This window comes from Helianthus annuus, chromosome 2, assembly GCF_002127325.2.
Source record: "Helianthus annuus cultivar XRQ/B chromosome 2, HanXRQr2.0-SUNRISE, whole genome shotgun sequence".
Taxonomy (NCBI): domain Eukaryota; kingdom Viridiplantae; phylum Streptophyta; class Magnoliopsida; order Asterales; family Asteraceae; genus Helianthus; species Helianthus annuus.
In genome coordinates this window covers 133,823,891-133,839,953 of record NC_035434.2, presented here as the reverse complement: position 1 = coordinate 133,839,953, position 16,063 = coordinate 133,823,891, and the positions used below count along the sequence as shown (strand labels likewise).

Genomic DNA, 16,063 nt, shown 5'->3' with positions numbered 1-16,063 from the left:
TGAACAAATTTTTCGATATGAAATTTGTAATAGACATGTCGGTAATGAAATTACAGACGCATAGGAAAAAGAATCACTTAAAACGGACTTACGAGTCAAAAGTTATGGCCAATTTAAGTTGGAACTTGGTTAAATTTGAGCTGGGAATCTGCAGCATCAAAGAAATAAACATTCTGAGAAAATAGGGGCTAGGCGTGACGCAAGGGGCCTTGGCGTCACGCGACGCCCCCTTCCGGAATTTTTTTTTTATTTTTCTTGGTTGTTGACTCTTGGAACTTGTTTGTATCCAATTTAACTTGATCAAAACTAACATTTGTTATGGTTTTGATCTTAGGTGATGTTGAAAAGTAACCGGAAGATGATCGAGCTAGATTTTGAAGAACCGAACACTACTTACAAGCTTCCGCAATGTTTTAAATCTTTAATAGACTATGTTTATGGGTTGTAAACAATAGTTAAACATCTTTTGAAATGTTTTAACTTAGTCGTTAGTTGACTAAGGATTATGCTACTTATGAACTTCTCTTATGAAATCTATGTTAATTAGCATCGTTTAAAAAAATGGTATAAACTATTATTAAATTCAAGTAAAATTAGACGGGTGTTACAAGTTGGTAATCAGAGCTTTAGGTTGTCAACAAAGTGTTCGGTTCAAGCTCGATCAATCGTCCGGTAAGAATTAACTTATTATGCTAATAAATTAGGTCTTAGGTAAGAAATGAGAAATGAATTAAGATGCATGGGAAGAGTGTATTAACACACTCAAACCCGAAAAGTGCATTAAATGTGAACGGTTAAAGCAAGTTAGGAACTTGGCTAAAGCGAAACAAATGAAGCAATGTTATAAATGACATGTTTAACGTTTAAATGTAAACATTTCAGTTTCAAGATGTCTGATGGGAATGATGATAATCCGGTGCAAACAAGCACCGAACAAATGAAAGAGATAATTGCCGAAAAGGTAGGGAAGGCAATTGAAGGAAGTCTATCCGGGTTTATAGACAAGATACAAAGCACGGTGTTGTCGGTTGTAGAAGAGCGAGTCAAAAGGTTGGAAGATAATGTCAACCTTATAAAAGAAAAGTCGGGAGAACGCAAAGGGTGTTCGTACCAGGAATTCATGGCGTGTAAACCGCCAATCTATAACGGGGAGGTTGACCCGATAATCTGTCAAAGATGGATAAGTGATGTCGAAGGAGTGTTTGAACGAACCCACTGTGACGTAGGTGACTTTGTTTCTTACGGAACGGGTCAATTGAGAAATCAAGCCAAAGATTGGTGGGACAATAAAAAGAAGGAAATGGGAGCTGAGGCGGCGAGGGTTATGACTTGGGACGAGTTTAAGGTACCATTCCTTAAACACCACAGTCCCAAAGCGGTTATTAACAGGATCAAGGAAGAATTCATCCAGCTAAGACAAAAGGGTGAAACAATTGATAAGATCACGGGCATCTTCATGGATAAGCTAAGATTTTGTGACGAGTTAGTCACCACTGAAGAGTAAAAGATGTACTACTATTACAACATGCTGAGTGCCAAGTACCGGGAGTTTATGACTCCGTCAAAATACGAAACCCTCACGGAGATTATCAACACCGCCCGGGAGCGGGAAATCGAGTTAAAGAAACAAGTTAAAAGGGGTCAACGAAGGGCACAAGATGTGAATCCAAGCCCTACAAAGAAAGCTAGAACTGCTGAATCGGGGAAGAAGGTGGAGACTAAAGGCGGGTTGCCAAGCTGTAAAGTATGTGGAAAGGGGCACAAGGGTGAGTGCCGCTTCAAAGACAAGCCGTGTCCGGTATGTAGGAAGACGGGGCACACTGCATCGCTATGTCCCGGAAATGTTTCCGTTTGTTACAAGTGTTATCAACCTGGTCACAAGAAATCTGAATGCCCCGAGTTGGTGGGAAAGAGAGACACAAAAGAGTCTCCAGCAAAAGCTCCCAAAGCGAAGGCTAGGTCCTTCCAACTTAGCGCGGCTGAAGCGAAAACAGAACCCGATGTGCTCTCAGGTATATTCACAATTAACTCAATTCCAGCACGTGTATTGTTTGATACGGTGCGAATAAATCCTTCATTTTGCATGGATTTATTCGACATCCTTCATTTGTATTGACAAAATTATCTGTGCCCTTAGAAGTTGAAATAGGGGACAACAAAAGTTTTATAGTTTGTGATGTTTGTCGAGGCTGCAAATTAAGCATCGACGATGAGGAATACTTGATAGACTTAATCCCATTATCAATGGGGGAATTTCAAGTAGTCGTAGGGATGGATTGGCTATCTCAGCACCATGCGAATGTTGTGTGTTTTCGTAAGGAGATAAAGCTAATATCTCCGAGCGGGAAACACGTCACTATCTATGGCGAAAAAGGAGGCAACCCCATAGTATGCTCAATGTTGAAAGCTCACAAGCTTATGAAGCGAGGATGCAAGCGTTCATGATATACGCAAATGAGCCCGAGAAAGAATTACTGAAGATTGAAGATGCACCGGTAGTACGAGACTATGAAGATGTATTTCCGGAGGATTTACCGGGGATACCGTCTGAACGGGAAGTAGAGTTCGGGATCAAGTTGATTCCGGGCGCAAAACCCGTAGCAAAAGCACCGTACCGACTAGCACCATCGGAATTACAAGAGTTGATGTCCCATATTCAAGACCTGCTTGATAAAGGATTCATAAGGCCGAGTGTGTCTCCTTGGGGCGCACTGGTACTGTTCGTGAAAAAGAAAGACGGAAGCATGAGGATGTATATAGATTACCGGGAGTTAAACAAACTCACGGTAAAGAACCGATACCCGCTTCCGAGGATAGATGATTTATTCGACCAACTACAAGGTGCAAACTGGTTTTCGAAAATTGATCTTAGATCGGGGTATCACCAATTAAAGGTCAAGGAGGAAGATGTGCCGAAGACGGCTTTCCGTACGAGATACGGACATTACGAATTCCTCGTGATGTCATTTGGGCTAACAAATGCACCCGCGGCTTTCATGGACCTCATGAACCGGGTTTGCAAGCCAATGTTGGATAAGTCGGTCATCGTGTTTATCGATGATATTTTGGTGTATTCGAAAAGCGAAGCTGAACACGCACACCACTTACAAGAGGTGTTAGAGATACTTAGACGAGAAAGGTTGTATGCAAAGTTCTCTAAGTGTGCCATTTGGTTACGAGAGGTACAATTTCTGGGCCACATCATAAGTACCGACGGAGTATTGGTGGATCCGTCAAAAATCAAGGCCGTATCAAAATGGAACCCCCCGAAGAACCCTTCGGAAATTAGAAGCTTTTTGGGGCCCGCGGGATACTATAGGAGATTCATTCAAGATTTCTCCAAGATTGCGTCACCGTTAACAAAGCTAACCCGGAAGGAAGAAAAGTTCATTTGGGGTGTCGACCAAGAAAGAGCGTTTCAAACGCTAAAAGAGAAGTTAACACAAACTCCGGTACTAACACAGCCAGACGGGGTTGAAGATTTGGTAGTTTATTCGGATGCTTCACTATCGGGGGTCGGATGCGTTTTGATGCAACGGGGCAAGGTGATAGCTTATGCCTCGAGGCAATTGAAGATACACGAGAAGAAATATCCCACGCATGATCTTGAGTTGGCTGCGGTGGTATTTGCCTTAAAAATATGGAGGCACTACTTATATGGGGTAAAGTGCACCATATTCACTGATCACAAGAGCTTAAAGTACTTTTCGATCAGAAGGAGTTAAATATGCGACAAAGGCGATAGTTAGAAACGGTGAAAGATTTTGACTGTGAAATACACTATCACCCCGGAAAGGCAAATGTGGTGGCGGATGCTCTGAGCAGAAAAGTGGACTATGTCCCAATACGAGTAAGGTCGATGCAGCTCGTGGTGACCTCGGGTATACTTGAACGTATTCGAGAGGCGCAATTAGAAGCAGTGAAAGAGGAGAACTAGAAGAAAGAAAGAATAATCGGTCAGTTGAAGGATTTGTCGGATGGAAATAACGGGTTGAAGACTCTTCCGGAAGGATATGGGTTCCAAATACTTGTGGGGTGAAGATGCTTCTACTTGATGAAGCTCATAAATCCCGATATTCAATTCATCCGGGCGCGACCAAGATGTACAATGATCTGAAACAAAACTATTGGTGGCCCGAGATGAAAAGAGATATTGTGAAATATGTGGAGAAGTGTTTGACCTGCTTGCAAGTCAAAGCGGAGCACCAGAAGCCATATGGTAAGTTGCAACAGCTGGACATCCCAGTTTGGAAATGGGAACAAATCGCCATAGATTTGTTGACCAAATTGCCCAAGACTAACCGTGTGCTATATGGGTAGTCGTAGACAGATTGACGAAAAGTGCTCACTTTATTCCGATACGTGAGACTTATACATCTGAGAAGATGTCGGATGTGTACACCAATGAAATCATAGCACGTCATGGAGTACCGATGTCCATTGTGTCAGACCGAGATACTCAGTTTACTTCAATTGTTTGGCGTGAATTCCAAGAGCAAATGGGAACCAAGTTGTTTATTAGCATCGCTTACCATCCACAAACGGATGGGCAGAGTGAAAGAACAATCCAAACGTTGGAGGATATGCTACGGGCTTGCATTATTGACTTCGGGGGTAGTTGGGATGTCTATCTACCCTTAGTCGAATTTTCATATAACAACAGCTATCACGCGAGCATTAAGATGGCCCCGTATGAGATGTTATATGGTAGAAAGTGTCGAACTCCGGTATGTTGGGGAGAAGTGGGTCCACGAGGACTAGCACCTACGGATATGATTCGAAGCACTAATGAGAAAATTGAAGTGGTGTGGGCCCATTCGAAAGCGGCCCAAGATAGACAAAAGTCTTATGCCGACAAAAGACGAAGACCGATTGAGTCTCAGTTAGGTGATATGGTTTTGCTAAAGGTTTCCCCATGGAAGGGCGTTATCAGATTTAGAAAAAGGGGAAAACTAAGCCCGAGGTTTAATTGGCCATTTAAAATCATCGAACGGGTTGGCAAGGTGGCTTATCGCCTAGAATTGCCGGAAGAATTGAATGGAATACATGGCACGTTTCATGTGTCACAGTTGCGAAAGTGTCTAGCAGACGAAACAACTTATGTCCATTATGATGATATCGAGGTGGACAATAGCCTGAATTATGCAGTGAGACCGGTGGGGATTTTAGATCGAAAGGTCAAACATCTGCGAAACAAACAAATCAATCAAGTCAAGGTCAAGTGGGAGCATCGGAAGGGTTCGGACATTACATGGGAGTCCGAAGAAGAAATGAAACGTCTCTACCCTACATTATTTGGTACGTACTTCGGTTTCAGGGACGAAACCCTTTTTAAGGAGGGTGGACTTGTAACACCCCGAAAATATAAAACTTTATATTAGAGTTATAAATATAAATAAATGAGAATTTACCAACTAGGAATTTTACCCTAGTTAGTTACAAGTCAAGAAATAGCTTATAATAGGGTTATAAGCGACTAAACTATAAGTTGAACAAAGTGGAAGGGCCTAAGTTGTTAAAATTGAAACTTAATTTGATAAAACAAATAAAAAACAAACCAAACACCCCATTTGGGATGTCTGGTCGTACAAGCACAAGCAGGGGGCGATCCCCACTCTCCAAAACCCTAAAGCATCCCTAAACTTACAAATTGAAGGCTCAATCCAAGCTGAAATCGAAATTAAAGCATAAATTAGTGATCCTCATCGCAAGAGGATTACAAGGTATGTAAAATTTTGAGAAATCTCTCAACTTGAAATTCTCATGAATTTGGAAAATCTGAAACTAGATGTTGCATGTGTGTTATTTGGATTGAATAAGAATGACGTAGTGTCTAGTAGCAAAACCTAGACAAAAACATGTGAAAATATGCCTAAATTCTGGAAGTCTCATGAATACATTGAAGGTCATTCATGGGTTTTGTATGAAGTTGATGAACACTAGGGTTTTGAGCAATTTCCTAGGGTAATGTGGTCCTTAGGAAAAGATTTCTGAAATCTGAATGTTAAACCTTATAAATAAAAGCTTTATTGATAAAATTTGGGCTAAATGATAAGTTAGGGATTTATTATGTAATCATGTAAAATCTGCCCTTGAAATGTTTGTTGAAATGCCTCAAAGAAAGCTTGAAACTGAAATGTTTAAGCTAAAAACGCATAATTATGATGTATGCATAATGTGCGTTATATATGTGAAACAAAGAGTTCTAAACATAAAGTGATTGAACTCTATAGGAAAGGAAGCCGGGGCATCAAGCGGACAAACCGGCGTGGACGCACATTTGAAGGGCTTGCTTCAAAGGTATGTAACTTGATACGTTACATTGATGAATTGTTGTTAAACTATGCGTTGTTTATAAAAATTCTGTTGGTTGTAGCGATCATGTACGTTACTTAAATCCGTAGGTTAAGAATTGGTTTGTAGTCGTTTGATAGTCATCAAAATGGAGGATTTTCCGTAGATGGACCAAACGGGTCGAATAATGATAGTTTGTAATATTAATATTGTAAGTAGAAAGAAGTGGCGGAAATGTGTAGGATCGCGATCTGACCCGAATGAGTCGTTCAGAGAAGCTCTACTCTGTTTCAGGTGCGGAATAACATGAAACAAAGTTAGAAACAGCTGATTCTTCACTTTAACTACTGATTGTATTGAGTTGAACACAAATACAAGCAGTCTTCACACTGGCAGCACTTCGGTATAGAATACAAGGCAACGTTATGTGATTTCGCTCATGGGTGCCTATATATAGGCCCCTGATTTCGCTCCAAGAGACACAGGTCCACATGAGCGAAATCAGACATGACCAAATAAGCGAAATTATCAGCCTAAGACCCTATGAGCGAAATCATCCTCTAAAACACATACATTCTCCTATTCCTCGTAAAACGTGCCCTAATGTAACACCTCGAATTTTTGTGTCCAATAAATAAATGACACGTGTCGAATCCGACAAAAATTATATAAACCCAGATTTAATTAAGATATGCGGTAGGATTTTCGAATATGTCGACATGTTAATTTTATACCTCTGAGCAACTTCGTTATTATAAATCCCGAGACCCCAAGCAAATTTATAAGCACCTAATCTTAATCGGGTCATTAATAATAATCAAGAATATCCAAATTGATTAATTTGGGTCTTAAGTAAATAATGCAAGACAAACAATTATTCATAGAGCCCATTCCTTCTTGCAAACCCATATTGCAAAATGGGTAGACATCTGGTCAGGTATGGGGTAAAGGCAATCCAGGAAATCATTCAATTCTTGTTGACCGTTCAATGCATGAAAGGTTAATTTTTTTGCCACTGATGATCGCTTACGGACCGTAAGGGTCATGCCTTACGGACCGTAAGGGGGTGAAGGGGTAAAAGTGTTTCCGCCATAGGCTTACGGACCACAAGGCCCAAGCCATACGGTCCGTAAGCAATGCCCAGCGACAGAAAGTTAGCTGTTGGCTGATTTAAGCGGTAAATCATTAATGCCAAGATCTTCCAGAGATATGGGCAACCCCTAATCATATTTTACCACTGAGGGACAGATGTTGATCACCAAAGGAGCCTTGTAGACCCTTGTGTGATGATCTTAGTGATCCTCATTGCCTATAAAAGGCCATAATGTTGCAACAATGTTCCTCACACCTTCTCTTGCATCTCTGATCATCTCTGGAGCTCAAGACTTCTATCTAAGCTTCACATTTCGTGCATAGGACTTCTGTAAGTTGGTTCAACCCTTTATGGTTTAGTTTTTGCTTAGTTTTAGCTTAAAAGTCAAACCGTCGTAACTAACGGTTGACTTAGCAATAAATCACAAATGGTCCAGTGGTTTGTCGAATCAAAAGTAGTTATAAGTTGGTATTTATGTGGGTAATAAACCCTTAAAAGGGTTCCCCCTGATCACCACTCTAACTAGGTTAAATGTCGAGTCAAACGTGTATTTAAAAAGTCAACAGAAAGCCATTTTGCGATTTTACTCATAATCTGTAATGTAGATGGTATGTAACCTGTTTAAACACTCATAAAACATGATAATAAGTGTATTGACTAGCCTAGGCTTGTTTGATTCGACCATTTGCTGTTTTGACCCGGTTCGGAACCGAAAGTCGCAAAACTTTGACTTTTGCTTTGACTACAGTTCTGACCCGTTAAAGTATGATTTAGATATGCCTTAGGACTCACTTAGGACCAAGTTACATGATGGTTTAAGCCTCTGTGACCGGTTCGTTGTTTGTCCAAGTCTTTTACACGTTTCCGTTAATGCTTAAAGGTTGACCGTAACGCCCTTTTTAAATTAAAACGAGAATTTTGGATATGTGGAAGGACCATGACCTTAGTTACTGAATACTAAGTATGTCCCTAAAATTTCACGTCAATCCGAGGTCTAGAATAGAAGTTATGCTAAATAGCGCAATTAAAGAAAACTTTTGTAATTAACGGCGCAATTAGCATAACGCCTATCTAAACCAAGATTTCGACACCAAACCTTTTACACACTGATGTAAAATAATATTTTGGGATTTTTAAAGATTTTTAATTATTTTTAACCTGCTCATAACCTGCGGTTATGGCAACGGTTCGGTAAATACCGAATATACCCTTTTCGGCCATAACTTGAGTTCTACAAGGTCTTTTGACCCGATTCCAGTTGCTACTGATTTTAAATAATAAATAAAGTATTTTGGACTTTATAAACTGTTCAGGAAACTCAGATTTCCTGTAGAACTCAGAAAGCCCTTTTAAAAGTATTTAAAATGACCGAAAAACCCCTACGGGGCGTATAATGAACTTAAACTCATTACGGGCATTATGGAAGGTATCCTACTGATACCATAACCTCTTTAAAGCATATTGACTTAGGAAACCAGTGTAGGACTCTTACGGTTACCCGTTACGCCACTTGCGCGCACGGTTCGGCTTATGTAACTAGTTTACATAAACTAGCCGAAACGGGTCAAACCTTATTGTTTTGACCCCAAAATCTAGAGTGTGGTTATTAAACCCATATAAAACAAGTCTTCAAACTTGTTGGGTCCAAATCACATTCCATTCATGGTTTTCGCCTTTCACGCGATTAAACCGTAACTATCCTTTGAAACCGACCGGTCTAAGCTACGGCTGAATTAAAGACCCGTTAGGATTCTAATAGGTTATTTTTAACCTTTTGTTCCAGAATAGGAGACCAGTAAAAGCTATCTGCTATTTATTTCGAATTAAGGATTTATACTTGCAAAGGTAAATACTTTTAACTTATTTTCCGTTATACGGGCTTGGGTTACAGTATATATAACATACCTCTTGATCGGGCAATTGACCCCGACTCATTTGTAGTTGGGTATTATCAATGTGACTCGTTTAAACAGTCTTGTTACTTAAAAGCCTTTGGGGGATTAATGACCATGTCCCGGATATCCTTGGCAACATTATATATAAAATGGCCACGACCTTGACATCCGGGTGTAGGCATACACCCGACATTATGTCTATTATTATAAGGTATAGCCGTTGGTTACCCGCCACGGTTTATGCCATGTGGTGTGTCTATGGATCTTTAACCCGGTTTTGACCCGGGCTACTGAACGCATAAGAAACATGTAATTCGTTCACAAGATTATAATATTAAATAATTCTCCCAAGTTATAAAAGAGTTTGTGCCTTGTGCATTCAAATCAATTTTAATAAACATTTTCAAATGTGTCAGTTGAATGTATTTACCAGTGTAAACTGACGTATTTTCCCAAAAAGATTAAATGCTGGTACTAAACGTAATCGGCTGGCTATAGCTCCTTAGCATCTTAAAGAGTCTCGCAAGCTCATGATGCCTTTTGTCTGTGGAACAATACTTTTAATACTTTGATCCCCTGTGGATACCTTTTGACTATTTGTGATACATTTGATATTACAAACAATGGTTGAAATATAATTATCTTTATGCTTCCGCTGTGCATTTATATATTGTGGTTTGACTATATTGTTGCTAACTACATCACGGTAATCCCCCACCGGGCCCACCGGTGATACACGTGGAAATCGGGGTGTGACAGGTTGGTATCAGAGCCAACATTGAGTGAATTAAACACTAGTCCTTAAGTGTTTAATCTCAGTGACACAATTGCACATACTTGAGTCTAGACAAGAACTTAGGACAAATTCGGATTGTTATTCCATTTTGTCTTTTATTGTTTATTGTGATTTAAAAGTTTGTTAAGCATGAATTATGCCGCCAGTGATTAGACGAGGAAGAGGAGGAAGAGGCAAAGGGCCGATCACTCACAATGATCACGAGGCCGGACCCTCGAACATGCGAGCTCCTTCCAGCACAAGGAGCGAGGAGCCTCAAAGAGATAGGAGGAATCTTTTTGAGCCAGCACGACATTCTACCTCTCATAGCTCGACACCCTCGTACTGTCACTCTTTTGGGCCAAACTTAGAAAATGATCCCAACAACCCTCAACCGTCCTACTTACCTCTCCAGTGTTCTGCTTCGCATCGTTTCTTTGACGATCCCACTCCTTACTTCAGAGGTCAGTTTAACCCAGGTGACTATATCCAAGAACCTGCAGGCTTTGTTCTGTTAGGACCTGAGGATCACTTTTTAGAGGACCATGCGGAAGATATGGACGAGGACACAGATCCTGTAGAACCAGCACGTGGTACTCCCACACACCCTATCGAGATCTCTGATGGGTCTTCCTTTCATGGCACACCCTACCAAGGTCCCGATAGCTTTCAAGCGTTGTTTAATCAACATGAGTGGTATTATACGCCCTCTCACCAAACATCACAACAGCAGCAGCAACAGCAAGATCCCTCTGAGGATCCATGGTTCGTGGCAGTTACGCCACCACCTCCGCCACCGGTTCAACCAGAAATGCCTGATCCGCCAAGGCGCAGAAGGACAAATGCACGTATGTCCACCAGAAGGGGGAATTCCAATTCAGCACCCCTTGACATTCCAGTGGCAGTCACTATCCGTCACTGCCAGAAGAAGGGGCATCAAGCCCAGCACAAGAGGCAAACTCTACCCCAGCGGCACCACCGCCGCCAACATTTGGGTATGATAACCCAATACCTGCATACACGGGTCCCGCGGCATACAACCCGTTTGATCAGCCGTCTCATACGCACTACAATTTCAATTATGACTATGAACGCGACCCATACGTGGTAGCGGCTAGGTACAATGCCCTCCATCCCGACGGAGCTCATGGAAACCTTGGGAGGCCGGATTACTCAGCTCATGGGTATCCAGCACCTCCTAGACCTCCAGTTCAACAACCAGCGCAACAACCGCGTTTTTCCCCGCCAGAACAGGAGGAGATCCTCCAACGTTTGGACAGAGTGGAAAGGGATTGCGAGGAAGAACGCAAGAGCCACCGTGGTTTTCTTAAAGGCCTTGCAAACCTATTAAAGGGGAAGAAGAAAAAGAGAGACCATTGATCTCCTTATGTACTTTGTTTTAGTCCCTGCGTGGACATTTATCGTATTTTAGTCCCTAAGTGGACTTATCTTGTAGTCCCTGCGCGGACGTCTATCTTGTACGTGGTCCCTGCGTGGACTTGTTTTTCTTTAAAACCTCTATGTAGGTATGTACTTGTTTAAAAAGTCCCGTTTAGGGTAGCATGTAATCATTACTATAAGTAATGGAATGTTATGTTATGAATTTCACTTTGTTATTATGTATGTAATAAATCAAAATCATTCCTTTTACATTGATCTGCCATATATATGTAAGAATCTTAAAGAGTGAAACCTAGCCAGGTGTCATTATAGACCCGGCCAAGATGGTAAGACCTGATTAAAAGATTCGGATTTCCAGTTACCCCTGGAATCATGTTAACATTCATGGCATATGTGATTCGTTAAAATCACACGCGTCATTCTTATATGAAAATCCTTTTTAGGGTTCCAAAGCCCAAATTAATGATTTTGTAAATCATGGGTTAAATCATCAATAAAGATGATCATTTATTAAACATCCATTTAGCGATGTAATGCATACGGGCCAAGTTTATTAAACATCCATTGGTGATGTAATACCTACGGGCCAAACTTATAAACATCCATTAGTGATGAAGTGCCTACGGGCCATAATTATTGTCATATAAGACAAAAGACAGTAGTAGTCTATGACTCTCTGTCAGAAAAGGTAAAAGAACTATGGTTCAAACCTTCATGCCTTGATTCTCTGTAATCTTGGTTTAAATTATAATTGTCCTTGTGACTAGGCCTATTGAGCCAATATACCTTCATGCTCTGATTCTCTGAAATCACAGCTTATAAATTAAAAGCGTCCTTGTGACTAGGCTTTTGTGCCGCTAATATTATTGTTATAATTAGGATAAGTATATTCAAATCCTAAATAAAAGTGAGTAATAAATTAACTGGATATGGTCTCTGTTACCATGGTTAATGAATTGCCATAAAAGACAGTTCCATGATAAACTCCTAAATAAAATTTTTTCGTTATCTTTTGTAGCAGATCCAAGCTACCATGGCTGATCCAAGTAGGGAGAATAGTCACTCAAAAGAAAACGAATACGATAACGCCCAAGTTCACTTAACGGGCGCGGAGTTAAAAGCTCTGATCGACGATGCTGTTAAGGCAGCCTTAGATCGTCAATATGAAGATTACACTGAATCCCAGAGCAGAACCATATCTAAACCACACTCAAAGCCGAAAACCCACTCAAAATCTCACAGCAAAACCCCGTCTAAGCCTAGGAAGGACGATGATAACCACTCATCTAATGAAAATAGTGTTCGTCCAATAAAGGTGCTTACTGATACCTCTCGCGCCAGGGGCTGCACCTACAAGTATTTTGTATCTTGTAAACCCCGCGACTTCACTGGGGAGAAGGGCGAAGTAGATTGTATGACGTGGTTGGACGAGATGGACGCCGTGGTGGACATCAGTGGCTGTGCAGATAGAGATGTTGTGAAGTTTGTTTCACAATCGTTTAAGGGCGAGGCCCTGGCTTGGTGGAGGTCTCTAGTTCAGGCCTCAGGGAAGGCTGTGTTATACAGCATGTCATGGGAGGAATTCATTTCTCTCATCAAGGAAAATTACTGCCCTCAACATGAGGTGGAAAAGATAGAATCTGATTTCCTATCATTGGTTATGATGAACCTTGATTGTCAAGCTTACCTCACGAGCTTCAACACGATATCCCGGTTGGTTCCGTATCTGGTAACCCCGGAGCCAAAGCGAATAGCTCGTTTTATCGGTGGTTTAGCCCCCAAGATAAAGGCAAGTGTGAAGGCCTCTCGGCCAGCGACCTTTAGATCTGTAGCCGACATATCTTTGTCCCTTACTTTGGATGCGGTCCGAAAAAGATCGCTAAGGAACAAAGAGGCTGAGAAGAGAAAGCGTGAGGATGATAATTCACGCAGGTCAAGCAAGAAACACCATGGGAACGGTGATAACAAGAGAGGGCCTGAGTCAAGGAAGGATGGGCAACAATCTGGTGAGAAGCCCAAGTGCAAGAAGTGCAAGAGGTATCACTTTGGAAAGTGTAGACTCGATTCAAACTCGCAGACTCAGTCGAAGTCATCTGCTTGCGGGTTATGCAAATCCAAGGACCACAAGACATTGGATTGCAAGAAAATAAAGGATGCGACCTGCTACGGTTGCAATGAAAAGGGGCATATTAAAACCAACTGCCCTAAATATGCCAAGAAGCCTGAAGAGGCCAAGAAGACTAATGCGAGAGTCTTCCGATTGGATGCCAAAGAAGCGATTCTAGACGATAACGTGATCACAGGTACTTTTCTTGTAAATGATGTCTTTGCAAGAGTACTTTTTGATTAAGGCGTCGATAAGTCTTTCGTAGATCATAAATTTTGTAAATTGCTGAACTTACCTGTCAAAACCTTAAATGTGAATTATGAGGTAGAGTTAGCAGATGGCACCATAGAAACCGTCTCCACTGTGTTAGATGGATGTGTAATATCCATTAAGAACCACTCTTTTCCTCTATCTCTACTTCCCTTTAAATTGGTTGGTTTTGACATAGTATTGGGTATGGACTGGTTATCTCACAACCAGGCTCAAATCGTCTGCAACAGAAAGCAAGTAGTGATAAAGACTCCGACTGGTGAATCACTTACCATTCAGGGAGATACCCAGTATGGATTACCTGAGCAAGTGACTATGCTCAAGGCTTCAAAGTGTTTAAAGAAGGGTTGTGTCATTTACATGGCACAAGTGATTATTGATGAGCCTAAGTAAAAGATAGGAGATATCCCCGTCATTTCGGAATATCCCGAAGTTTTCCCGGAAGATCTACCTGGTTTGCCACCAGATAGGCAAGTCAAATTCAGGATCGTTATCATCCCTGGAGCAGCACCTATTGCTAGAGCACCTTACAGGCTAGCACCAACCGAAATGAAGGAATTAAGGACCCAGCTGGATGAGCTGCTAGCTAAAGGTTTCATCAAACCTAGTTCGTCTCCCTGGGGAGCACCTGTCCTGTTTGTAAAAAAGAAGGACGGATCGATGCGTCTGTGCATTGATTATCGTGAGCTTAATAAGGTCACGATAAAGAATAGGTATCCTTTGCCGAGGATCGAGGATTTGTTCGATCAGTTACAAGGGGCAAGTTATTTCTCGAAGATTGATTTGAGGTCAGGCTACCATCAACTGAAAGTCAGAGATGAAGATGTACATAAAACCGCATTTAGGACTCGTTATGGTCACTACGAGTTCCTAGTGATGCCTTTTGGGCTCACTAATGCACCGGCTGCGTTCATGGACCTCATGAATCGCGTCTGCAAGCCATACTTAGATAAATTCGTCATCGTTTTCATCGACGACATTCTTATCTACTCTAAGAACCAAGCTGACCATGAGAAACACCTTCGCTGTATTCTCAAACTCCTGCATCATGAGAGACTCTATGCCAAATTCTCTAAGTGTGAATTTTGGCTTCGTGAAGTCCAATTTCTTGGACACGTGGTGAGTGAGCGTGGTATCCAAGTGGATCCCGCTAAAGTAGAAGCTGTAATGAATTGGCAAGAGCCAAAGACGCCTACTGAGATTCGTAGTTTCCTGGGGTTAGCAGGATATTACAGGCGTTTCATTGAAAACTTTTCATGGATTGCGGCACCCTTAACATCCTTGACCAAGAAAAAGGAAAAGTTCGTTTGGGGCCCTAAGCAGCAAGAGTCCTTTGAGATTCTGAAGCAAAAATTGAGCAACGCTCCTGTGTTGACACTACCTGAAGGTACTGAAGAGTTCGTAGTTTACTGCGATGCATCACACACTGGCGTGGGATGTGTGCTTATGCATAAAGGCAAGGTTATTGCCTATGCTTCAAGACAGTTAAAGGTGCATGAAAAGAATTACACCACCCATGACTTGGAGTTGGGTGCCGTTGTGTTCGCACTAAAATTGTGGAGGCATTATCTGTATGGTATTAAATTTGTGATCTATTCTGATCACAAAAGCCTTCAACATCTGTTTAATCAGAAGGAATTAAACATGAGGCAACGCCGATGGATGGAGACTTTAAATGATTATGATTATGAAATCAGATATCATCCCGGCAAGGCAAATGTCGTCGCCGATGCCTTAAGTCGGAAGGAAAGGGTGAAACCCATCCGAATCAATGCCAAGAGCATTGAAGTGAAGAATAATTTGATGGAAAGATTGTTAGCTGCACAGAGAGAAGCTGTGTTGGAAGCTAACTATCCTAACGAGAAGCTAGGAGTAACTGAGGAGCAGTTAACTCTTGGTAAGGATGGAATTCTCAGATTAAATGGACGAATATGGGTTCCAATTTACGGAGGACTACGAGATGTTATCCTCCAGGAAGCCCATAGTTCCAGATATTCCGTTCATCCTGGAGCTGATAAAATGTACCAGGATCTAAAGGCAAATTATTGGTGGATAGGCTTGAAAAAGTCTGTAGCCACTCAAGTAGCCAAATGCTTGACTTGTGCGCAAGTCAAGGCTGAGCATCAAAAGCCATCAGGCTTGCTACAACAGCTTGAACTTCCTGAATGGAAGTGGGAATGTGTAACTATGGATTTTATTACCAAGTTACCCAAAACAAGGAAAGGAAA

General features: G+C 41.5%; 2 protein-coding genes across 2 annotated transcripts in view; both read left to right on the top strand.

The window, feature by feature from the left end:
- Nucleotides 1-889: 889 nt before the first annotated feature.
- On the top strand, nt 890-1,504 carry LOC110886319. Its single transcript, XM_022134105.1, has one exon. It carries the CDS (start codon nt 890-892, stop codon nt 1,502-1,504), a length of 615 nt encoding a protein of 204 aa, XP_021989797.1.
- Nucleotides 1,505-1,507: 3 nt separating this feature from the next.
- LOC110886329 overlaps nt 1,508-16,063 on the top strand; it is a 34,322-nt gene continuing 19,766 nt past the window's right edge. Inside the window, exon 1 of the mRNA XM_035982209.1 lies at nt 1,508-2,012. Within this exon, the coding sequence (XP_035838102.1) occupies nt 1,508-2,012 (505 nt within the window). The remainder of the gene's footprint in view (nt 2,013-16,063) is intronic.

Coding starts and splice junctions, on each gene's coding strand:
- LOC110886319 (XM_022134105.1), top strand. CDS start 890: ATGTCTGATGGGAATGATGATAATCCGGTGCAAACAAGCACCGAACAA.